The sequence below is a fragment of the Acinonyx jubatus genome, chromosome B3 (genome assembly GCF_027475565.1).
Source record: "Acinonyx jubatus isolate Ajub_Pintada_27869175 chromosome B3, VMU_Ajub_asm_v1.0, whole genome shotgun sequence".
Taxonomy (NCBI): Eukaryota; Metazoa; Chordata; class Mammalia; order Carnivora; family Felidae; genus Acinonyx; species Acinonyx jubatus.
The window spans coordinates 26,397,213-26,423,092 of NC_069386.1; the positions used below are offsets into that span (position 1 = coordinate 26,397,213).

At 37.4% G+C, this 25,880-nt stretch overlaps 1 protein-coding gene across 2 annotated transcripts in view; it reads left to right on the top strand.

Moving 5' to 3' along the window:
* The window catches only part of GABRG3 (gamma-aminobutyric acid type A receptor subunit gamma3), a 686,498-nt gene extending 667,418 nt beyond the window's left edge, over window positions 1-19,080 (top strand). Inside the window, exons 7-10 of one of the 2 annotated variants that reach the window (XM_027067862.2) lie at window positions 5,881-6,033; window positions 9,664-9,860; window positions 10,160-10,237; window positions 15,435-19,080. In XM_027067862.2, the coding sequence (XP_026923663.2) occupies window positions 5,881-6,033; window positions 9,664-9,860; window positions 10,160-10,237; window positions 15,435-15,716 (710 nt within the window). In that variant the 3' untranslated portion in view covers window positions 15,717-19,080. The remainder of the gene's footprint in view (window positions 1-5,880; window positions 6,034-9,663; window positions 9,861-10,159; window positions 10,238-15,434) is intronic. The other variant, XM_027067864.2, reaches the window with a different exon arrangement.
* The last annotated feature ends 6,800 nt before the right edge of the window (window positions 19,081-25,880 follow it).

Genomic DNA, 25,880 nt, shown 5'->3' on the forward strand with positions numbered 1-25,880 from the left:
TTCTTGGTCTAGGGGCTGGAGATAGTTCATAAGCCATTTCTTGGTCCAGGGGCTGGAGATAGTTCATAAGCCATTTCTTGGTCCACAGCTGGATCGAGTTCTGTATGCCTATTACCTAATGCATAGTAGGTGTTACTGCTCATGAGTCCCTTGGCAGATGGTGCTAGCAACAGAACAAAAGACAAGTGTGGCTATGGATGAGTTCTGAATCAAACAGAGCTGTTTTTAGGTTCAACGAGTCAGTTGCCTTGGTAAAAGTCTGTTTTTTTCAAAACGGCTGTCTTCATTCTTGAATAGCACCAGGATTTCACAGTCTCCTACCTGGATCCCACAGCTCCCACAAAGACACAAAGGTGGCTGGATGCCAAATGAGTGTTGTTGAGAGCGAATATGTTTGAGGAACATCTTATTTGGCCATCTTGTTGATGTCACTCCCCCTTAATTTTTCATTTCTGTCTAAAAGATTACCACAAATTTAGTGACTTAAAACAAAATGTTCATTTATAATTCAACAGTTTATGTGAGTAAAAAGCAATGGATTTGCCTTAGCTGTGTCCTCTATTTAAGCTGTCATAGCTTACAATTGGGGTATTCTCATCTGGAGGCTTGACTAAGGAAGAATCTACTTCTAAACTTATTAGGTTGTTGGCAGCATTTATTATTTGTAGCCATAGAGCTACAAGACTAAAAGAAGAATCTCTCTTCAGGAAAGTCCCAGTCCTTCAAAGGGTTTTCACCTGATTGAGTCATGCCCATCCACAGTCTCTCTTTGGATTTGCTTGAAATCAACAGATCTCAATATCCATTCACCTGTACTATATAAAGTAATCTGATCAAGGAAGTCAGAGATTACATTTTATTGGCTAAAACAAAATCACAGGTTCTTCCCACACTCAAACTGAGAGAAATGTACAAATGTGTGATTAATTTGAGGTCATTTTAGGGTGGGTCTTCCAGTTTTAATGATTAAGATAGTATGGTAATTGTGCAGGAATTGACATGCAGAAACAGATCCATACATATCTGGATGCATGAATAAAACAGATCCATACTTATAAGGATATGTGAGGTGGCACTGAAGATGAATGAGGGTAGCAACAAATGATATTATGACAACTGATCATGGAATTTAAATTTTTCAATTTGAAGAACGATCAGCTAATATAAAAATAAAAATAAAACTTGTAGACAAAAACAGTACAATATATGATCTTAGGTTAGGAAACAGATTCTCAAGGATAAGACAACAGCACTAACAATAAATACATTTTTTTTTCAACGTTTATTTTTTTTTTGGGACAGAGAGAGACAGAGCATGAATGGGGAGGGGCAGAGACAGAGGGAGACACAGAATCGGAAACAGGCTCCAGGCTCTGAGCCATCAGCCCAGAGCCTGACGCGGGGCTCGAACTCCCGGACTGCGAGATCGTGACCTGGCTGAAGTCGGACGCTTAACTGACTGCGCCACCCAGGCGCTAACAATAAAATAAAAGCTTGATAAATTTAATTCCTTAAAATCAAGAATTTATTTTCATGTACGAATGTCAAAAGCAAAAGAATAAGGTAAGTTTTCCCAGGGCAAACTTGAAGATTAAAATAGAGAAGATTAGGCTTATTTTATACATAACATTGCTTGCTGATTACCACACCTTAGCTGACTTTTAAGAGGTATTAACTTAGGATATTTTGAAAGGAGACCAAGAGAAAATACCACTGTAAGGCAGAGAGAAGGCAAGGCCATCAGAAGGAGAGTAAGTCTGTGGAGAAATAACAATGATATTTAAAAGAGATTCAAAGGAAGTTTTGTTGCCTAAGGAGAAATAAATAAGGTTATCTATGACATGGAATAAGTACTGATTTATAATAGTTCTCTCTGGGAACAATGCTGGGGTATTATGAAAGATGTGGCTACTCTTCAGCCTTGAAGGAACTTTCTGCATGTTCTTAATCTTTGTACTTCCAAATTCATAAAACATAGTATTAGCTTAATAAATGTTTATTTCTTAAATGTGTATTGACTGCCTACTCTGTGCCATTGTGCTAAAAAGTAGTACTACACATGCTGTCTCAAAAAGTAATCAATGATTTCATATATTTTTCCTTACATTGGCTCAGGGAAAGAAAGTCACAAAAATGAACTATTGACAAAAAGAGCCATTTTTTTTTCTTTTAAATCCACTGGGCCCAAGATGACTTTTTACCTTGATGGATCAGAGAAGTTTCTCATTCTCTCCCCAACTATTTCTATGCCATTTTCCCCCCAGAAAGTGGGCACCAGGCACATTCCAGGGTTGACTATGGAGATCTCTGTGGTTGCTAGATCCTTATTATTGCCATAAGAGTCAACCAAGACTCCAGGTACCTTTGTTTGAAAAGAATTGATCACAGAAAATCAAAACCATTCTGGTCCAGTTTGTAAACTGCATTAGGAAAGCTACACATTGATCATGGTGCATGATTAAACATCACAGAGAGGGAAAGAAAGCTTCCAAGGAGCATGAGGCAGGACCTGAGACTTCACACCCAAGTTGGAGTAGACCGGGTCAATGGGTGTATGTGAGTGTCTATGTATGTGGATGTATATGTGTGGATATATGTACACTTGCAGAAAGGGAGCAGATAGAAGGAACATCATTCTTCAATTAAGAACCCTAAAACTAATGACAAATATAATTTACTCATGTACTTGACCTGTCTGAGAAACTTTTCAGCCACTTATTTACAGATATAGGGAAGGGCTTTCACCTCCCCTGAGGACATATTATACCTCAGGCCTACATAAACCAATTAAGTGTGTACAGAAATATGTGATGTAACTAGAAATTAGGATCCTATGGCCTTTTCCTTCCAATTTAGGATGAGTGGTATAATGGCTATGTGTTGGTCTTCTTGTGAGGGGCAGTGGGCCTAGAACCCACAATTCCTCCTGCTTCTCTTCCCCAGCTATTTGTATCCTATGGAAGCTGGAAATTTGGAACCATGAAGTTCCCTGGAACTGCATTTTGGAGTGTGTCCCAAAACCTCACCAAGAGCCAATTAACTTATAGACTCAGGCTCAAGAATGAGTCCCTGACATTCCATCTCACTTTCATACCTGATGATGGGACATTCAGCAGATCTCTGAGTTAGTCAAAGGTATATGTTGAGTCCATTTACCTTAGGTATATAGAGTCCATTTACCTTAGGTTGGGGGAAAGCAGAGAAATTTGCTAAAATGAATTGTGTATCTGCTCTGGAATTGTCCCTCTTTATCTTTCTCAGGAACCTACAATGGTGGCTGAAGAAACTATTCAACTGTTTGGATATTCCGTTGGGGCTATGTTCATAACTACTAGAGTGATTTATTATGTTTGTTTTTTCTGTCTACTGTTTGTTTTCTCTTTGGTTTTTAACTGAAATTTTATGTAAAGGTTAAAAGTTATTTCAATATTGCACATAATTCAACAATATTTCCCCAGGAAATTATGTAATTTGGCATTCATATTAGAAATATATCTTTGTGTCCTTTGATTGCTTCAGGTTAATCATTCTGATTCCTTTGCATTGAAATGCTAATTTGCTTAAAATTTTAAATGTTTCTCAGAAAATGATCTCAACATTGATGTTTCTATCAACCATCCTGAATATAGCTACAACAGAACACTACAAAAAGAATTCTAATTATTGAAAGGCAGTTTTTATATGGGCTCAATATATTCTCCTTGTTAATCTTTTAAACTAAAAATGGAAATTTCATTATGATCTTTTCAATAAATAAACACTAATCAATTGTTTATCATAAAGTAACACTGGTTAAAAAAAATTATATATTCTATAACCCAACCAGTTTTTTGGTCTGGAAAAATATACTAGTAATTATAGAAATGAATGAATAACAGTTGTCAGGAGAGGCTCAGTGAGGACTTCGTGGTGAACTAAATGATTTCTAAGCTGAGATTTGAAGGTGAGTGGAACTACTGGGATGCAGGGGAAAAGAAAAGAAGAGCATCCTAGGTAGATGAGAAGAAACTTAGTGACCCATGGAGAAAAATCTTGGTATGTCTGAGGACCTGGGGAGAATCTGATTTCCAGAGTGCGGAGACTATAGGGAAATGAGTATTGCATGCAGAATAGTAGAGACCATGCTAAAGTCATGACAATAATAAAAAGGTAGCAAGATGATGGTGAAGGATTATAAGGAAGGGGACATAATGATATTTATGTTTTATAATGATCCTTTTGATGGTAGGACATAGAATGGTCTGGAGTGGAAAAGGACTGGTTGTTAGGAGATAGGCCAGGGACTATGAGAAGAATCTGGTACTTGCGGGGAAAGGAATTGAGAGCAATGCAGGAATTGAATAAGGGAAAAGAAGTGACAGGTGGTTTCTGGACTTGTGCCTTGAATAGAGAGAAGGACCTGGCTTAGATGAGAGAACAGCCTGGTGTGGGGGATATGATAGTTCAGGTCTGGACACTGAATTTCAGGTGCTGAAAGACAATCCAGTATGTTGAAGAATGAAAGTCAAATGGGAAGGGGGGATAGACATCCTCTCAGCAGGAGGTTATGCAGAAAAGATACAAAATAGAGATGATTTTGGAATAAAATGTCTCATGTATTAAGCATGCAACTTCTCCTTATCCACCAGGAATCTTATGGAATCTCTAGTAACAACTATTTTCCTCCCAACTCTTTTATGGTGTAGCTTTGCTGTAGTAGGAGGAAGCAAAGTCATAAAATGATTTCTTTTTGTTTTCTGGGTTGGCACAGCCTAACTGCTGGAGTCATGAAAGGATAACATCAACCTAAAAATATCGAGTAAAACATAAAGTACAAGATTGATAAGCTAAAATTATGCTATAAAAATAGAAATATAAAATTGTTACACAAATTTATGTATGAAAGCTTATGTATAGCTCTGTTACTATTGAAAAAAACAAAATGACTGTGGATCTACTTGAGGATGGATTTTGTTATGTTACTGTTGCAGGATTTTTTTTTTTTTTAACCACAATACCCGGATTTGTTTTCTCGCTGCTTTGAAGAATTAAGACGTGGACACAAAATGAGCAGCAGGCAAAAGTTTATTAGAATATAAGATTAGAAAGTAAGAATAGTAGGAAAGCTCTCTTTACAGAAAGGAGACATTCAAAAGTGAATGCCTGCGACACTAGGCAAGTGTCCTTGCTTTAAAAGGTTTTGGTTAGCCCTCCCCTCCCCTTCCCTTTCCCCTTGTTCCTTCTCAGGTTCTGCCCTTACCCTCTGGATGACTCTGGGTGCTGGGTTGTCCATTCTGGATTGGCTCATTTCCATTAAAAGCAGTGGGGGGGCGGGGGTGTCTATGGCCACACCTAGGTCTTCCCTTAAATTCCTAAGGGAAACCTGAGAGGGAGTAGGTGGGGTCTGTTACATTCTTAAGAGGAGCTTTATGCCTGGGGGCTTTTCCTGTGGTCAGACACTCCCAGAATTTTTCCAAATACGTGTTTTTCCCTAACCGGGGGCCTCAGGTCCTCATCTTTCCCTCTCTGCCTACTGAATCTTATCTTCTTCTATCATATTACCCCTGATTTTAAACACGCAACACACAGATGGACTCAAGCAATAATAGCTCGTTATGTAATAATATGTCAAAGAATAGATGCGCATGTCTGTCTCCTCTATCAATTAATATGTTTGTTTGTGTGTCTTTTCCGGTGACCAGTAAAATGCCTTGAAAGCCATAGATAAAATAAAGTTTATAAAAATTAAGTTTAAGAACACCAGCATTTTGACCTTTTTTCACAACTTACTACTGTAGTTGTATATTTTTATCCAAGTCATATATTTAACAAAATTATTGCCCCTGAATTATTTTTTAACCAAAGAAAGTTGTTTTACTTTTTGACAATACTTTATTACAGGTGATTATGTTGTCATGACTATATATTTTGAATTGAGTAGAAGAATGGGATACTTCACTATTCAAACATACATTCCCTGTATACTGACTGTGGTTTTATCCTGGGTGTCATTTTGGATCAAAAAAGATGCTACACCAGCAAGAACAGCATTAGGTGAGTTAAAAAACAAACAAACAAACAAAAAACAAAAAACTCTTCCACCATTTTGTATAATATTAACACAGAAGTATTCATAAAAATACTTCCAGTGAAAAAGACTTTAGTCAAATGTACTTGGATTGCTTTAAGTAGTCAAGTTAGACTCTTCTTTCTGACAATAGAATTCTATGTGTGCCACTTAAAATCAGTTGGGGTTGGGAATTCAGAACAAATCAATTGCATCATTGATACTCTAAGGATGATGTCAATCATAAAAATGTAGTCATGTCCTGTGAATCTGTCATGCTGAAAATCTCATTACATCAGTGTACGGACACACAACTTTTCATGCACTTTTGAAGACTGAAGACACGATATCATTAAATAGTCTCTCAATAACAGAAGAGACTGTCTATAGCAACTTTACCATCAAACAAGAAAGTGATCATTCTTTTCAGCTATAATCTACACACTAAATCTCAAAGTCTTCATGAATTTTCCTCTGACCCCCCCCCAAAAAAGTCCTCTTAATAAAACATTAAATTTCAGTGGTTTTAGAATTGTGTAACATTTTATATCAATTTTTCTTTATGACAGGAATATTACCTAACTTTCAATATTTTGACCTGTGAAAACAGGTAATATATATTAAATATATAGTTGTTTTCCCAGAAAAATGTCTTTCAGAAAAAAGAGGGAGCTGCCCCAATTTTAAAATCCTTGCAAAACCTCTCACATTACATGTTGCTTTTTCTGTATTCATTTTATTCTGTTTGTTCGACAACAAAGTACTGGTTGAGCAAAAAAAAACAAAAAACAAAAAACAAAAAACAAAAAAACTAACCTGTAATATCTGTTGCCAGTGTTAGTTTTGCATACTTCTAGAAAATGCATAATAAAATTGGTAAATCACCCAGCAAAGTTACAACACAAATTTAGTAATTGTTCTTGGGGTTATTACCTCACAATTACAAGTGCCAGGTAAGCATGACTTTAAAAATCAGCTTCAAAACAATATAATATGTAGTATTGGTTGCACAACTTGAGACTATGAAAGTCCTGTCAAAGAGTTACCACTATGGCATTAAGGGGCTAGAGATACTAGAAATACATAATGCTGGAAGATAAGATAATATATTTACACTCCAGAAGAGTGAAGAAATGTCATTAACACCAGAATATTTAGTTGAGATACCAGAAAGACTGTGCTTAAAACTAAAGGGGCACTTGTAGGACTGCTTTGAATAAAGTTTAAATCAAGCCATGAGAAGATCAAGAACAATCAGTAAATTAACTATCTGCCAAAAGAAAGCATTTAACATGCTTTTAAAAAGGATAGCATACTTCATAATCTTTGTAAAGTATCATCCACAAGATTGAGTATATAATAAAAAATTACTAGACATTCTTAGAAGCAGGAAAATGTGACTCATGATCAAGGAAAAAAAAAGTCAATATAAAAAGACAACTCTGATTTTGAGTCAGCAGACATGGGCTTTAAAGCAGCTATTTTAACAATGTTAAAGGACTTAGAGGAAAATGTAATGTTAGTGAATGAACAGATGGATAATCTCAGCAAATAAAGTATATTAAAAAGTAAATTCTAGAATGAAATGTATAATAGTTGTATTGAAAAATTCATTAAATGGCCTTAAGAGCAGATTCAAGAGAGCAGAAAAAAAGTTCAGGCATAATTGAAGACCATCATACAAAATTTAGCTAATCTGAAGAAGATAGGGATAAAAGCTTTTAAAACATAAATCCCAGTGGTCTGTTGGACAATATGAAGATGTATAACATAGCTGTAACTGATGTTACAGAATGAGATCAAATAAAATAAGATAAAAATTTTTGAAGAAATGAAGTTAAAAATCCCCAAATTTAATGAAAAAATTCCTACCTACATATTCTGTAGGCATGACATGATCACCATATTTTTTTTAAAGTTAAATTGGATATTCATTACAAAATCTTTTTTTGTATAAAAATACACCTGCCATCAGTGTAGACTTTTCAAGTTTACACAGCATTTTTTAAAATATTTATTTATTTTTGAGAGAGAGAGAGAGCACAAGTAGGAGAGGGGCAGAGAGAGATCGGGGGACAGAGGATCCCAGGCACACTCTGTGCTGACAGCAGAGAGCCAGATGAAGGGCTCAAACTCATGAACCATGAGATCATGACCTGAGTCAAAGTCAGATGGTTAACCAACCTGACTAAGCCCCCCAGGTGCCCCAAGTTTACACACCATTTTTACATGAAGCATGGCAACTTTCCCACCTACAGTAAGGAGGCATTCCATTTTCACCGTACTGATTAAAGAAACAGATTCAAAGAAAGTAAGTGATTTTACATGACCAAATGCTGAGAAGGCTGAGAGCAAGGCAGGGGGCTTGACTTCCAGGTCAATATCTTTTACACATGGTTAACTTGTCCACCCTGTGCTGTTAGCCTCATCCTCCAAATGGCCCTGGCTACCCTCCCTGAGGAAGTAAGGGAGGCATTCACTACACAGGAGCTATGATGCTACAGTAAAGGTGGGAACTAATGTGCATTTATCTATCATGTCTACCTAATCACTGAGTATTACTGCCTGGCAGATATTTTCTAGTACTCTCATTCAGCCACACAGGTAGTGAGTGTTAATGTCCATATTCCTGTGATTCCAGGATCCATGTCACTAGCCTGCGTGTCCAACAGCTCTAGCAGGTTCTGATTTCTCAGGAGCTCATCTAGGGTTGAATTAGCCTTAACTTGTTTTGCATAATAATTATCCAGTCATTTCATTCTTTTTCATGTTTCATAGCCTTTATCCTCTTTTCATTTCTTTTTCCTTTTATACCATCCATCACATGGGTGTCTCTTTTCTAAATCTTTTCCACAGTCTCTGAATCTTTAGAATTGACTCACTAAGTATTGAAATAGTCAAAGTCAGACCAACACTAAGTATTATGAATTAACTAATTGATCAACGAATCAACGCATTCCATTCGAATGCCTAAAATGTGTTAGGCACAATTCTTGCTGACAGGTAAGCAAAGATGAGCAAGATACAGTTTTGCTTGTAATGATCACACAATTTATTCAGGGAGACAGACATGCAAAAACCATAAAGACATATGCAATTATCTATGCTAATGTAGAAATGAGGTACATAGAAGGCACAAGGTAGTGCAGATTCACATTATCAACTCTGAGGTGCATGCAATAGGACCTCAGAAAGAGTGGTACTTCATCTTGGTCTTAAAGAAGGGTGGGAGTTCACAAATTGCATAAAGAAAAAGCAAGAAAGGAAATGGTTTATTTGGCAAAAGAATAGTGTGAGATGTGGAACAGAGAAAATGTCTGGGGGACTGCAAACTGTATCACTTAAAAAATATTTAAAAGAGAAAATATGAGACAATTTGAGAATTTCTGAATAAATTGAAAGGTGTTGACTTAACTCAGGTAGTTTAATGTTTTTGTGAAGACTATGGTAAAAGCTCTATGGAAATGTTGTTTGCAAAATTATATAGACATTAAAAATAAAGTATTATTACATTTATCCAATGTCAACGAGGATTTACCTAAAAATAAAACACTGTTGGAGTGGAGGAATTTGTGTGGTTCCTTTTACAACTTGATAACTATCCCCTCCCTGTACAGGCATCACCACAGTGCTGACCATGACCACGCTTAGCACCATTGCCAGGAATTCCTTGCCCCGTGTGTCCTATGTGACAGCCATGGACCTCTTTGTGACTGTTTGCTTCTTATTTGTCTTTGCTGCTCTGATGGAGTATGCCACCCTCAACTACTATTCAAGTTGTAGAAAACCAACTACCACTAAGAAGAAAACATCGGTAAGTTCCAGTAGCAAAGATTTTCTGGAAAGGTAGGGGAAGGATAGTTTGCAATAAATGATCCTTATTCCTAAGGATCTTCTACACTGTTATATAAATAGCTAATTCAACAAGACATTAAAAAAAAAGACAAATATTCTGAAGATATGAATATAACCATAAAGTACCTCTTCAACTTTACCTACCAGTGACATGGATTGATGTAATCACACATGAATGATTTCTCTTAACTAAGGTGATCTGTAATGCAGATTTCCACAGAAGGTTTCTAATTGTTTTTTTTTCTGGTTTTCTTGTAGTTATTGCATCCAGATTCCTCAAGGTGGATTCATGAGCGAATAAGCCTACAAGCCCCCTCCGTATGTATAGCATTGAAGGTGCAAATATTTCTGAGAACTCTTCTAAATTAAGATTGAATATGTTATTGTTTATGTATGCATATATTGAAGAACAATGAGTGTTGCACATACTCCTTTCAAAAGTGTGTATACTTTTTTTAAATATCCAACTTAGAAAATTTGGAAAATGAACAAAATAATCATAATCCTTCTACCCAGGGATCAGCATATACATACATATTTCCGCTTTGTAACTCAAAAATGTTATGAATAAGTTTCTGCATTATAATATTATTTTATAGGATCATTTTAATGATTGAATTATATGCAATGATTGACGCACAGATAGTCGTGGCTGGAAACGGGGCTAATACACACCGTTTCACTTTTATATATATTCTTATCATTGCAGTTTTGTATATACCTGTGACTATTAATATAATTTCCTATAAGCAAAATGGCTGGGTCAGAAGAGTTGCTTGGCTCTATTAGCAGTGTGGGACACCCACCTCCCATAACTCTCCTTGCATTAGGTTTGATAGACAAACAGAAAAATGGCTCCTGCAAAATGTTCCTTTATCATTTCTTTGATTACTGACAAAGTTGAATATATTTCACTTGTTTATTTTTTTACTCGCATTTCTATTACTGTGAATTGCTTTTTATGTCTTCTTTTATGTAAGTTTTTATATAACATTTATAACTTATTTATGTCTTAACTTTTTTAAAGTTAAAAGTAACTATCTTCCAGTTACTTATATCATATATTATGCATATTATATTTTATATAACATAAAATTTATATACGTGCATACAGAATAATTAAGCATATTAATATGTTTTTTAAGTAGTTTTATTCCAGTTTTATGGCCATGTTGTCACTGTCATTTCTTGTGCTTTTCTCCACATGTATTAAGTCTCCTGTTGCCAAATCTATCAGTCTTTCCTTTTGTGGTCTCTGCCTCTTGTGTCCTCTTTGGGAAGGTCCTCCCTACCCTCAGAATGATCTAACTCCCGTCACTTTCTTTTGAGCACTTACTCTGTTTGACCCTATGTTGTAAGTGCTTTCATGTGTGAGTTCATGTAACCTCACCCATTCTACTAACAAGGAAGCTGAAATACGGAGAAATTAAGCCCTATAAATATTGATGAAGGTTCAACAATTTATAATATTATTAAATTTAATTAGTAATGCATCTGAATTTTAAGTATATGGCTTGAAGTAAGAATTTAACTTTTGAAAAATAGAGAAATGTCTTAAAATTACTGATGTGAGCTACCCTTTTATCATATAACAAAATTTATATATAACTACTTGTATTCCTTTATACTAATTACACTGAATGCTTTATGCCCACCTATATACCATACATGGTTTTCTAACTGCTGGTCAGTAATTTATGTTTAGTGCCTTTCAACATGTTTTTTAAAAGTGACTGCTTGGTTATCTATACTCTGAAAGTGTATCATTTTAGTTCTGACAGAGGTGAGTGCTGAAGCCACTTTTATAGCTGTGGGAAGCCACAGAGAACTACAGATTTGCCAGCAAATGCTTCCAAATAGCAACAGACTGAAAAGTAATGGAAAGGGTTGGGAATGGGGATGCTGTAAACAAAGACAAGTCAGAACACATATCGTGAGGCCTAGAAACCAAATTATCACACACAGCCAGGGAGCTGGGAGTGGAAGAAGAAATATTGACACCTTTCATATACAAAAGATATTGCCAAAAAAAAGAATCTTTTATATAGCAAATAATAATAATAATAATAAATTTTCACAAAATCAGAATTGTTTTCTTTTGTTTTTAAGAGGAAAACTGTAATGACCTTGAAGAAAGTACATAGAAAAACAACTCAGAGAGAAAGGGCTCCAGGCCAGGCGAGAAGACACAGAGAGATCTTAAACAAAAGTTCATAAAATAGCCAAAGAAAAACGGAATTTTCCAGGGTGCCTGGGTGGTCCAGCCCATTAAGCCTCTGCCTTTGGCTCAAGTCATGGTCTCATGGTTCCTGAGCTCAAATCCTGTGTCAGGCTGTGTGCGAACAGTGCAGAGCCTGCTTGGGACTGTTTCTCTCTCTCTGCCTCTACCCTGCTTGTGCGCTCTCTCCCTCTCTCTCTCTCTCTCTCTCTCTCTCCCTCAAAATAAATAAACTTAATTTTTTTTGAAAAAAAAGGGAATTTTCAAACTTTTCATGAAAATTGTCAATGTATTCAATTCTATGTTGAAAGATCCACAGGGTTAGGCTAGTTAAGGGACCCTCTATCACCAACATCTGCAGAGATGATCAGTCTCTGAGCAATGAGGGAGAGGAGGCAGGCCCATTAACACTCATGCATGCACTTTGGGTCAAGCTGTTCGAACATCTCTGTGCCTCAGTTTCCTAACCTGTAAAATGCAAAGCTAACCACTTCATATGTGCAGTAGAACTTGCCACCCAGGAAGCACAGGTTTCCAGGGAAGTCAAGGGACTGCATCATACCTGCAGGCAAAGCAGGAGTGAGTCAGGCTGTAGGTGACCTTGGAGATGCATTAATTAAAATCTCCATTTTGAGCCCAGTTTGAAATTTTTATGATAAGTGAGAGATATACATTTTAAAAAGTATGTAAGCAGTTTAACATATGGCTGTTAATAATATCTTCAATAATAGAATAATAATATCTTCAATATTATAAGATGCAATTAATTTTATTCCATATTTATTTACTTATTTATTAAAAGCCCTCAATTATTAGATCAGGTTTATTTATGTTTCTGTAATCATGACTTTTTTTTTTAAATTTTTTTTTCAACGTTTATTTATTTTTGGGACAGAGAGAGACAGAGCATGAACGGGGGAGGGGCAGAGAGAGAGGGAGACACAGAATCGGAAACAGGCTCCAGGCTCTGAGCCATCAGCCCAGAGCCTGACGCGGGGCTCGAACTCCCGGACCGCGAGATCGTGACCTGGCTGAAGTTGGACGCTTAACCGACTGTGCCACCCAGGTGCCCCGTAATCATGAGTTTTTAGTTTGTTAAATGAGGAAGTGAATAGGGTTTCCTTGCCTCCAGAAACCCGGCTGCTCATTTGCCTGTAGCTCCTTGATCACCCTTTAGATTTCTAAGGAGCTGTCCCCACCCTTTCAGAGCCTTCTGATGCCCATTCTGAGTCAACATCTTCCTTTGGGCCTGTCCTGCCAGTAATGGCCATGCTTCTCATCTGTATGTCACTACACTACACAGGGACAAAGTGTTGATGAAATGAAAGGATGAATATCTGGCTGAACACTGTCAAAACACATATGCAATTACTTTAAAAAGGCAGATTTTTCCAACTGAATCTTGCCAAAAAGATACAGATTCCTCAAATGCACTGCAGTACAGAAGGAATCAACTTTTTGTTTTTCTGCAACCACCCCCCCCCCCGCCCCCACGGATTTTTTATACCCACTCAGGTTTAAGAACTATTAACCTTGAGGAGATGTGTCCACAGTAGAGCCTATGGAACAACAAAGCTTTCATTTCTATCATTGCCCAAAGGTGTGGAAGAAGGTAGAAGGTTTTCCATGATGCTCCTGACTGGTCATTGGTATGTGTGGAGTAGGCAATGCTTAGTGAACATGTGGTCTGGGATGTCTCACTTTGGGTTGGACCTCACACACAAATACTTCTGAATTAAAAAGATGCCCCAAAGCTTACCAATAGGGACACTGAGTGCTATATGCTTTTACCTGCTTTTCTCTGGTTTTCGGCTTCACATAGCTATGAGCATATTCAATCAAACTAAAATCCAGAAGTAGAAGAAAAGATGTACACTGTTTCCTTGTAAAAATAGTTTTGGGTAAAAATACAGTTGACCCTTAAAAAATATAGTTGAACCTTGAATAATGCAGGGATTAAGGGTGCTGCCCTTTCTCCCCCCCCCACACACACAGTCAAAAATGTGTATATAACTTTTGACTCTCCAACAACTCAACTACTAATAGCCTATCATTGAGTGGAAGCCTTACCAATAACATAAATAGTTGATTAACATATATTTTGTATGTTATATGTACTATATACTATATGCTTACATTGATGTAAACTAGAGAAAAAAAGATTAAGAAAATCATAAGGAAAAGAAAATACATTAACAGTACTGGACTTGTATTCATTGAAAAAAATTTGCATATTAGTGGACTTGCACAATTGAAATCCATGTTGTTAAAGGATCAGCTGCATAAGAGGTATTCACGATGCTTTCCAATGAATTTTGGAAGGTCTCTCTCCCCAAGCAAGGAACAACAGATCTAGCCAGTCAGCTGAGAACTGGGTTTGTGTGTTCACCTCTCCCTTGATTTCAGCTTTCACTACTTCCATTGGCACACTTCAGTCCCTCAGTTCAACCAGCACAAATAAAACTAAAGCAGAAAGGCAACTATAATCCTTAATACTCTCACATTATTCAGTCAAATTTAGAAATATAACCTCTTAACAGATTTCAATTTAATACGTAGTTCATAGTTATCTGGAAGAGCTCAAACAAGTGCCTGAGGAATTGGCAAGTCTATATGAAGACACTTCTCAAGGTTAAGAGTGATTCATCTCATTTATGAGTGAACGTAAGTCACCCCCTCTCCTATACAGGCCGTACACTGACTTTTCCACGTCAGGAAGAGAGCTTGGGAAATAGAAAATAAACATTCCAATTGTACACATTTTTGGCTATTTCTCTATATGCGACAAATGGTGTCTGGCCACCACACACTGAAAGCTCATTTTTTACCTTAATTACATTGAACAAGAAGATTCTGCCATCAGTCTTATAATACCATATTTTTACTACTTACTAATTAGGGAAAAACAAATTTATCTCTCCACATTTCAATATATGTAGTGCTTAATATTTGGGGATTATATACAATATGTACATATTTACTCCAAATCAACAGAAAAGTAGGCAGAACAGAGACTTGAAATGGTTAATACATATCTGAAAATGTGCTCAGCTTCCCTCACCAGCAATTTGAGATATGCAACTTTTGAAATCTGCATTGTACTTTTTTTGCATTGGATTTTCAAATATTTAATTGGCAGACTGAACTCTAAAAGACTGAAATGTCCAGTTCAGGGATGGGGGATGTGTGGGAATAGGCATGGCATTATCCTCCTTATTTGGTGGACAGATATAACATGCACCTAATTGCTAGATTTATCTCAGGCTGTTCTTATTGCATTCATGATGATTCTTGTGTTGTTCTTATTGCCTACAGAACTATTCTCTCCTTGACGTGAGGCCACCACCACCTGCAATGATCACTTTAAACAATTCTGTGTACTGGCAGGAATTTGAAGATACCTGCGTCTATGAGTGTCTGGATGGCAAAGACTGTCAGAGCTTCTTCTGCTGCTATGAAGAATGCAAATCCGGATCTTGGAAAAAAGGGCGTATTCACATAGACATCTTGGAGCTGGACTCATATTCTCGGGTCTTTTTCCCTACATCATTCCTGCTCTTCAACTTGGTCTATTGGGTTGGATACCTGTATCTCTAAATATTTCTGTGGTGATGAGTAAAGAGCACTAGATTTCACCCTTTACTTTCACTGTCCCCAGACCAGTAGTGACCACTTGGAGTAGGAAGGAAAAACACTGCTCAGTTTATCTGAAGTTATACATTACCTTTGAGCAGCACCGGAGTACCTGGCAACCATTTCTATCATGCATTTCACACTCACACACATGCGTGCGCACACACACATTGAGTTTTAAAGTGATATTCTTGCTAATCCCTTATTGAATCTGTAAGTTGGTGATGTTTATGAATGGTTTTTGGATATTGGAAACAGTTGCCAATTGTCGTTGCAAGGAAATCTGTAAAACATGTAAGCAAATATCCGAGAAGCTCTCTTATGCCAAGACCCCTTCTATATCTTTCCTTAGCAACTCTTAGGGGCACCAGTGCCCACATGTGTGGAGTCACTGCTTGCTGGGACACACTCATGTTGACCTCATCCCCGTGTTCCTGGACAGTCTGAGTTCAAGTATGAACTGCAGTGAGTTTTGACCTGGTTTCCTCTCTTTGTGACCTCTTTTACTCTGGAACTATCATTGTTACCTAGAATTTCTTTATTTAATAATCTCACCTTAGGTTTAGGAAGGGTGTATATGCATTATCCACAAGTTTCCAGTTGAGAAAAAAATATGATTTGAAAAATTCTCATGTTGCTGAATTCAATGATGTTGATTATCTCTGAACATCAGAAGGTTATTACTCTATTCCAAACTACTAAAAGTAAGCAGTATTTTAACTTTGGGTTCTTGGATTAGTTCAGTTGGAGTTCAACATTTTACCTTAACAGTTGTGTTTTGTTAGACCAAAACACAACCCCAGAGTATGTATCTTTTGTATGTTATGCTATTACAGGTTCAATGATTATCTTCATCTTGCAAAGACAAGTATACAGCACTCATAAGCCCTTGTCGTGAAAATGTTTTCCAAAGTGTGAAAGAAATATAGATGGAATTTAAAATTTTCATAGTTATAATTAACTTTCAAGTCAAATCAACTTTAGATGCAAAAAAAGGGCAATGGCTATCATCAATGATATATTTTGATGAACAAAATTATTTTATACTTTGAGATATGAATATGTAGCAAAATCCCAAAGAAAAAATCCCCTGAAATTATTACTCTTTTGATATTTTTATAACACAAAACTAACTTGGTTCTTGATGTTAGTTCTTTGTTATAACTGGATACCAGTATGTAACTTCACAAGACTCTTCAGAAGCCTCCCACCATTGATAGGAAAAACAGTCCCACCAGTTCATTAATAATGCTTTGGCATTATTAAAATTTTGGTACTAAAATTTTGCTACCAGTATCTCTGTACTTCTCATCTTTCTCACCCATAAAATTGAATTAATTTTATTGGAAACCATAAAATTTTATTTTAATTATCTATTGTAAGTACAATTATTACTCAGAAAAAAAGGTAAAATAATACACAGAGAGAATATATAAAAGTGCTAATTTCACATAATTTACTGGATTAAGACCAGACATAAGGGGATGGGAGTGGAAGAGGCTAGAAAAGTAAAATATAAATCTGTTTATATTTATGAAACATCATTCATATCAAGTGAATGCAAATACATTGGTATGATCACCCAGCTTTCAAGGACTGAATCTATATAGTGTGAGACACCCAAGTCCTCAGCTTTTCTTCCTGTCATCTCCCTGACTTTGATTTAATAGTGGCTACATAGGCCACAAGCCAATTGGGTTCTATTTAGCAAATTCAATTTAAAACATAAAATAATATTTGTGGAGAAACAAGTTGAACCTATTGGCTTATATGAAATTTCTACTCTATTGAAGAATTTCACATACTAGCATCCTTGTTCTGTCTCTCATGCATAAACTACTCCCCCACACTTGGCAGTGGTGTCCTGGAGGCACCCTGACCAAAGGAATCCACCATATCCCACCAAAGCACTGAGTACCCATGGAAGGTGGTCCAAAGTCAGTCCTTTTCAAGCATAATTTTCATCTTTATGAATTTATAATATCTAACAATATGAAGAATTTCAACCTGTTATGTCTTAAAAGTAATTATGGAGGGAGATGAATTTTCTAGTGAAATTCTTCTTGGAAGAGACATAACCTAAGAACACTTTTATAAGATAAATTTGCTCTACTTTTACCTTAAAAATTATATTGATGCCTCTTATTTCAAAGCTACTCAATATTTGGGTGTTGTTGGCAACTCATAAAATTATATGTGTAGGATATACTTACCAATAACCTATTTGCTGAATCCAACCATTCTCTTCCCCCTGATCTCAGCCATCCTGCTGATTTAAACACTAGTTCATGGTTCATTTCTCCATAAAGGAAAACTTTTATTTCAAGAGAGTCTCATAGATGTTCACTCACAAAGTATAAAATAGACTCCCGCCCATACAGCAATCTCCCCACAATGGGTTCTGACTAAAAAGAACTCAAACATCCCCTCAGAACACACCAATGTCAGTTTCTCTGCAGGCTTGTCTGTTCAAGTTCTCTTATAAGTCTCAACTTCTGAGATAAGCCTTCAGTCCACAATACAAGAGATGGTATGTACCTCATGCAGGTACAGAGCTCAGGGGCTTGCTTATTAACTATGTAAGAGTTTACCTTTTGGAGGAGGGAAGAGGAGAAGCACAGGAAGAATGTGAAGGAAATGTATCTCTCTTAAATTGAGGGACTCTCCTTCACCAGTATGCTTGGTTAGTAGTGTATGTGTGAGGTGCATGGGTGTAAGGCTGTTCCACCCAGACCCAGCACCTGTAGAGCTCTGGCCAGCTTGCTTTGCATTTAGACTTGAGAAATATGTTTTGTGTTTTCATGGCAGCTGGTGGGGAAACTGTGTAAGTGGCTGGTATTCTAAAGGTGCTACTGTATTCCTCACTTTCAGAAATACTGTAAATTGCAGAGATGAGAGTTATGTATTTTGAAAAGGATTTCTAATTTCTTACCACTGTGGATCATACTTACAACTGTGACTGTCTCTGCTTTAAGCTTCATCCAGGCTGAGAGGGAGACAAAAGAAAAGGCATTCCACATCAATGAAATTAGAGTAAAAATTCCTCTTCAGAGCCTAGAAAGTTTCTGTTTCTACAAAGTCTCAACACCAGTGACCAGAGGAGAGATTCTCAGGTACTGGGCAGAGAAGGAAAATGTTACTATAAGTTACTTTTGACCCAGCCAATACTGCCCCCTTTTTACCCAACATATGCCTTAAAATAACACATAAAGCTTATATCATACACATCTCATAGATTTTCCATTTTCTGTAATCACATATATTCATGACAGGTTTTATTTATTGTTTATGGATGGATGGAGACAGGATTTTCTTTTGTGTGTGTGTGTGTGTGTGTGTGTGTGTGTGTGTGTGCCAAGCAGTCTTATCCTTAATTGTATAACAAATCAGGTAAGAAAATAGTTTTTGTCGATTCAGTTGAAAAAATGCTTGTCCTCCATGGCAAAGCATTTTCAGGCTACATAAGGGAAATTGGGGCCAATCTAAATTAGTGCTTCTGATGGGATGTGAGTGTCCACCCTTCACACTGAGTCTTTTTATCTGGCCATAGCTTGCTACAGTAAAAGTGTCTAGACATATTTTTTGCTTCTCTGCAAAATAGCATACTCTGCAAGCAAAGGTGGGTATTTCATAACCCCATTTTGCATTAACGTATACTTGCCACAACTAGGAAGCAATGGGGCACTCTATCTAAAGGGCTAGAAAAAAGACAAACAGAACCTCTTCTTCCTTGATTATTTTTTTTATCTCAGCTGCCAAAAACTGAGAACTTTCTTTATTTTGCAAACTTGAAGAATTATAACTAGTTTCCAAGCATATACTTATCACTATATCAGATCAATGTTCTCAAGACACAAAGCACTTTGAATTCTCTCCATGATCTTACAAATATCTGCTTTTTCTGAGAATTTATAAACTATATAAATATGAAGTTTCAGACCCAATTTCTGTAAAAAATAAAAGTTAATGAACGACTTGGATAAACATAATCATATATAAATACACACTGGAATGTTCAGAACACTATTGTTTTTAAAATATTCAGAAAGATGTCTGGAAATAAGGGGGGGGCAAACAGATTGTAAATACACTGCAAATATTAAATTCATGACTTTCTGTTGAGTCTTCTTCAAATTGCCCCAAATTGAGGAAGTATGCAATCTGTGCCTATTTCTTCCTCTCAAACTTGCATGTAGGAAACATTCAGGTTGACAAGGTTTAGAAGTATTTCTGCATTGTATAATCATATCCGAAGACCAAAATAAATAAATAAATAAATAACAGTTCAGGCTAAATGACAAATCCCTTCTTGTATTCCTTGTTTACTTAACCTTTTACTTTAGAAATAATTTTCTATAATTAAAAGGAGAAAGCATGTACATGTTGAGATAACAGGATAATAACTCAGTCATTCATGTCTCTGGGAGAATAAAAACTTGCCTTCTTTGATGTTTGATAGTTTTGAAGACTAGAGACTAGACCATTTCCATTCCTCTTTTCAACTTTATTCTAATTACAAGTCAGCAATTCCAGGCTATAACCTGGTTTAGTTCTATTAAAATTAAAGAGAGGCTATTCCCTACTATTTTTCTTCAAAATGTCCTTTAGTTAAATGATGCTTTGCTTTTTAATGTTGTCAGTAAAATACCTTAATCCTCTTATTACTCTGCTCACATAAAAACCAAATTTTAGACTAGTTTAAATCAGTGCTAAAAAATTAGTTGAACATCCACTAACAAGTGTTCAACGTTTTAAGCTAACCAAGTAGGTTTTCAGATTGTATAATATAGGAACATGAGCTAGAAAATTTGGAAGACAAAACACACAAACATGAACACACATACACACACACTTGTGTACACACATGCATACACATGCATGTACACACACATGCACACACGCAAAACAAACACTGTTTGAATGCAACATTCAGGTAATTAAAGGAAATTTAAATTGTTCTGCTTGCATTATTCAGATAATGGCTTACTTTCACCACTTCGTTTTTCAAATTTGTAACCACAACACAGTTTTCCCAGCCAAGTGGAGTAGCTCCACAAAGTGAGGGTGATAGTGGTTCCTGCAGGGAAGGAAGGCTCTCCATGTCTGTTGAACAGTTTAAACTGAACAGATTGGAAACAATAGTGAAGACTGATTTCCAATAATGAAATCTCACAGATTGTCAAGGTAGCTGCCATAGTTTCTTCTTTTCTGATTATTTGGAATTTCTTCTTCATTTCTCCCACTAATCAGTTATTCACAAAAGGATTAAAATTCCTAATTTCCAAAAACAAAAAAAAGTAGAAGTCCTAACTCTCAGTCAGACTGATTTTTAGGAATAAATAATGATTGTTTTTATTTGTTTAGAATTTACTAAAATATATTTTTATCCTGTACTGTTCACATTTATGAGGAGGGATTTCAGTTTTGTCAACTGAGTGAAGGCACCCCAATACAGAGAACAATAGTTTAATCACTTTGATGGAGAGATCAGACCACCCCATCCTCTATCTAGCCCAGTCAACCCATCCACCATTCAGTTAAGCTGCCCCATTCATTTAGTCCATGCACTGGTTAGTGCAGGGTAGGTCTAGAATCTATAGAAAGAAGAGTAATAATAGAAATTTCATAATATTTGCTGATTAAAATTTCAAATTGTGAGCCACGTAGGGTAAGATATTAGAAGATAAACTATGTTGCATCATCATAACCATCATCATCATCACCATCATCATCATCATAACTATCATCATCACCATCATCGTCATCATGACCATTATTATCATCTATATCCTTTTACATGTTCCATACTAGTCCTTAGCTATTGATCCAAAACAAAGGTTTAATGTTTTTTTTTTCCAAATCATAAAAAAATTAGAACTTAAATTAAGAAGAAAATGGAAAATTTTAATTTTAGCTTAAATATTAGATATGCAGATTATAGTTTAAAAACTTGTTTTTCTAAAACATTTCCATAACTTCTCTGTGTCCCTTCAGTCTTAGTCTGTCTACCCTGCTTCAATCAAATTTGAAATTATTCCTTAAGAGAACACTCCACCTACTTTTTCTTTATTGGCTGCTTCTGGGTTTTTTGTTTTTGTTTTGTTTTATCTCACGTGGCTTTGTTATTCTTTTTCATGAAGATAACATATGTATTGGCTATGAACTCTTTTCCCTAAAATGGATGCATCTTCAGACACCACAGATTTTCTTAGCCCAAAAGGACAATCAATATGCTTCTTAGTATACAATTTGGGTCTAGGCTTTTATTCCCCCTAATTTATCTTGAGATTTTTACTTTTAGATAGAGGTAGACACAGGCAAAATATATTGATTACATTTACAGTGTTTACTATTATATTATCTGTTTAGAATAACTGTATTAAGATATTGTAAAAGATACTTTCAATTGTTCTTGACCTCCAAAATGACTAATTTTGTGCTAGTGAACAATGTTTACATGCATATATTTATAAAACTACATGATATGTTTTTCTTTACAAGCAGCTCCTGGACTGAGTGAAAGGGTCATTCCTCATGAGTGCATTTTCTATGGAAGATTCTAGAAGAGTAATAATTTTCAGGGATTGGGCCTGGGTTGTCTTGTAAGCAGCAAAGGGCCATCTTGTGTTTACATGCAGTGATGTGCGTATTTGTGTATGTATGTACAGTGGTAAAACTGGAACAACTTATTAACATGTGTATTACTCTACCCACCACCCCAAATGTAGTTGAAAAAAGTAGAAAGGAGCACAGTTTTACTAGTGATAGTATATTAGCTTACTAAGTGTTTAGTTAAGGAATAAAGGAGTGAGGGAGAGAGTGAGGGAGGGAGAAAGAGAGAGAAATGGACAGTCTCTATATTTTCTGGAAATTTGGGACCACATTCTTTCTTAAAAGAAAAATCAAGTTTAAATACCTGATCAGAGTTGGTTCTGAGTTCAAACAATCCTGCCTCCTACTGAGAGCACGATCATATTTTCACTTGGGTGCACATCTGAGCGATTCTATGATCATTTGTGCAGGTGGTCAGTACTATCTGATAAGCTAGAAGTAGTTCTCAAGATGGAGGTGACAAATAGCCATCCTCACACTTGTTTAGGATGCATTTTTCATGTCCAACGTGAGAAAGCATCGATCAGGTCTAGTGTGAACCACGCGACATTGGAATTAGCCACAGTGCATGGACTGTCCTCTCTTTTTGAAACTTGTGTGGAAAGTAAACCATCAGGAGCCCTGGGAAATGCCCCAGGCAGAAAGGGAGGGAAAAAGCACTGATCTGTTCTCTGCCTCAATGCAATTCTTCCTACTTGTGAAGCCATCTTGTTCAGGTGGGAGGAAGGTAGAGGAATTCCAGAGTCTGAGAGCATCTTGGAATTGACTGTGAGCACATAGGGTAGATGAGTTCGGTCCTGAGAAGGGGTCCACCCTGCTCAAGTGTGTGTGTCCACCCCTCTCTAGGAAGGTGGACCAAGGACCAGGCCAGGGTACTCACCAAGTGGCCTCCAACAGTCCCTGCTCCCGTCATCCCACATGGACTTGGAAGCCTTGATTCCCAGTCTTCGGGCCATCTCGGGCCCCTCCCCACTGTCCCGAGATGGTTCTGAGATCCCACTGTCCTCCTCCCCTCTCTCAAGGATGTAACTCCCTGCTAGCCGTGCAGCTCAGCTCGTGGTGTCCTAGTGAAACGAGGGCGCACTTGCGCCCCACGTGCCTTGGCGACACGGGTGGCACCACGCCCCGCTTCGCCCCGTCCGGTCCCGCCGCACCCTCTAGGCCGTGCCTTGCCCTGGGCCAGCTGGGCCTGGTGGCTGGGTCGCACTCTGTATTTGTATTTGTATTCCTACGTTTGTACTACTAATACAAATAAATGCACATGTTGTCAAAAATACTTGACCCAGGAATGGGCATCTTTCCGGTTTGGGGTGGGTGACCAAGAGGCTGGTGAAATGCAGGCTGGGGCCAAAGTCAAGGGTAACCCTATGCATGTGATCCCTGCCCACCAGGGGGACATGGCACCCAGTGCCCCTCTTGGAGGCTCAGTTCCCTGCCCAGCACCACACAGACATTTCTGCAGTGCTGAAGGGGAGAGGGTTAAATGTCTTCTCTGGCAGAAAGGTTATAAGTGGCTAGCGTCCAAAGGAAGTGTCTTCCTCTTCCACTCCTGCCAAAGCCCATGAACAGAGATTTCTAACCCATCCCTGGAGAGCAGGAGGCCCCACTCCAGCCAAGTCAAGGCAACTGATGCCAGCCTCTGGGGCCTTGCCCACAGTTGAGGAGATGACTACAGTGTGGCCAGTGACCCTATACTGTCTATGCATCTGGAAAGGACTGGCCACCCCCAAAGTCCAAACAGTTGCTTGATGGGAAGGCGCTGCAGCCCCACACTAAATAAAGGCAAACCCTCACAAAGGAAAACTATAAACCAATCGCAACTCCCACCACTGTGGGTAGACAGAAAATTTTATACTCTAGTTTATTTGAATTGAGCACATATTACTAAAAGTGAACAACCCAGGTCGCCTACCTAGTTCACCTAGTATGACTTCAACAAAATAGTCCCACCTCTTCCCAGATGGCCCTGTGCTGGTGGAAGGTGGGGTGGGGGCTACCAGACATTTTCTACCACCTCTGCCTGTTTCTACCTCTGCTTTCAGTCCTAACAGAGGACATAAAATATGACATTGGATTTTCAGAAGCTGATTAGACCTCTCCAAAGTACCTATTTTGGTGTTTTCAGCAATTACTTCTAGAATTACTTCAATCTGTGCTTAAACACTGATGAACATTTTGTGTTCATTCCTCACTTTCTCTTATTAGAATTGTCAAGTTCTCCCTGTTTTGTGGCCAAAGTTGCAGGCCCTTTCAGAGATAAATTATAACAGCTGTCACATGTATTAAGAAATTTTCACACATTGAATTTATTCCATCCTTCCAGCACACTGTGATGGAGGTACTGTATTTGTCACTATTTTACTGATAAGACAATTGGCACATGGGTTAAAATAACTTGTCCAATATTGTAAGCTTACAAAAAGGATTTAAATGCTATAAATATGACTTCAGGTAACTTCAAAACTCCTGTGCTTAGTGGCTATGCTCTGCCAGTCAGGGTCTTGAAAACCTTGATACGGAATGAACTTCTGAGGCCATTCATTTACTGTGGTAGAAGTTCACTTTTTAATTAATATAAACACACTTTTCTTTGGAAAATAACATCTCTTCCAGGGGGGCAACTAAATAATGTGCCCAAATGGCACACTGAGGTCAGCTGTCTTTAGTAGGGACTGTCTTTAGTATTGCCGGAAATCAACAAAAACTACTCTCAACTAAAAAGTAATACATACAACGTTCACTCACTTGATTGCTTGACCTGTAAAGTAAGAAGAGAGTTCATGCTAGGCCCTGAAGGTACTGGTTTCAGAACTGGAATTCTAAGTAAAGGAGAGACTTCATAAAGTCTCAAGATTTGGGACCCTGAGACCTGGAGGGGCATATTTAAGCCTCCCACCTCACCCCAAACTAGCTTTTCTTTTCTGAAAACCTTTCAGTGACTTTACCTGGGCCAATAGCCTCATTGGTCCAGGCCCAAAGGAAAGTTACATCCAAACATAGCCCAGAAGGAATGCTTCTGGTCTGTTCCCTAGGGGAGATGGCAGAGATTCTTGGGATCCTGCAGCATCTTCAATATTTGTATTGAAAGGACACTGGGAAGCCTGCCTGGAAGTTATTTTAAGGGCTTTAGAACTAGAAAGGACTGACTATAAGACTGGGCTGGCTACATTTATATATGAAGGGATCAAATAGCACTAACAATTTGCTTTTAATGTTAATGAGGAACTACTCAAGTAAAATGACTATTTAAACCTGAATTCACAGGGGTATTCAGCCAAAGAAATTGAAATGTCAGTACTTCCTTGATACATTGTAGAGGAAAAGCCCAAGTCTTTGGGAGATGAGAATGTTGGAATGTGTCCATTACATGCAACTAATCCATCCACCATCTAAACACAAACAGGGACATTCAGGGATACCCCCCCTCACCTAAAGACTAAGAAAGACATCAGTGATGAAGCCCCAGCATCCATGGAAGCTCAGAGGAGGCTGCAGATGTTGGGGATATGCTACCAT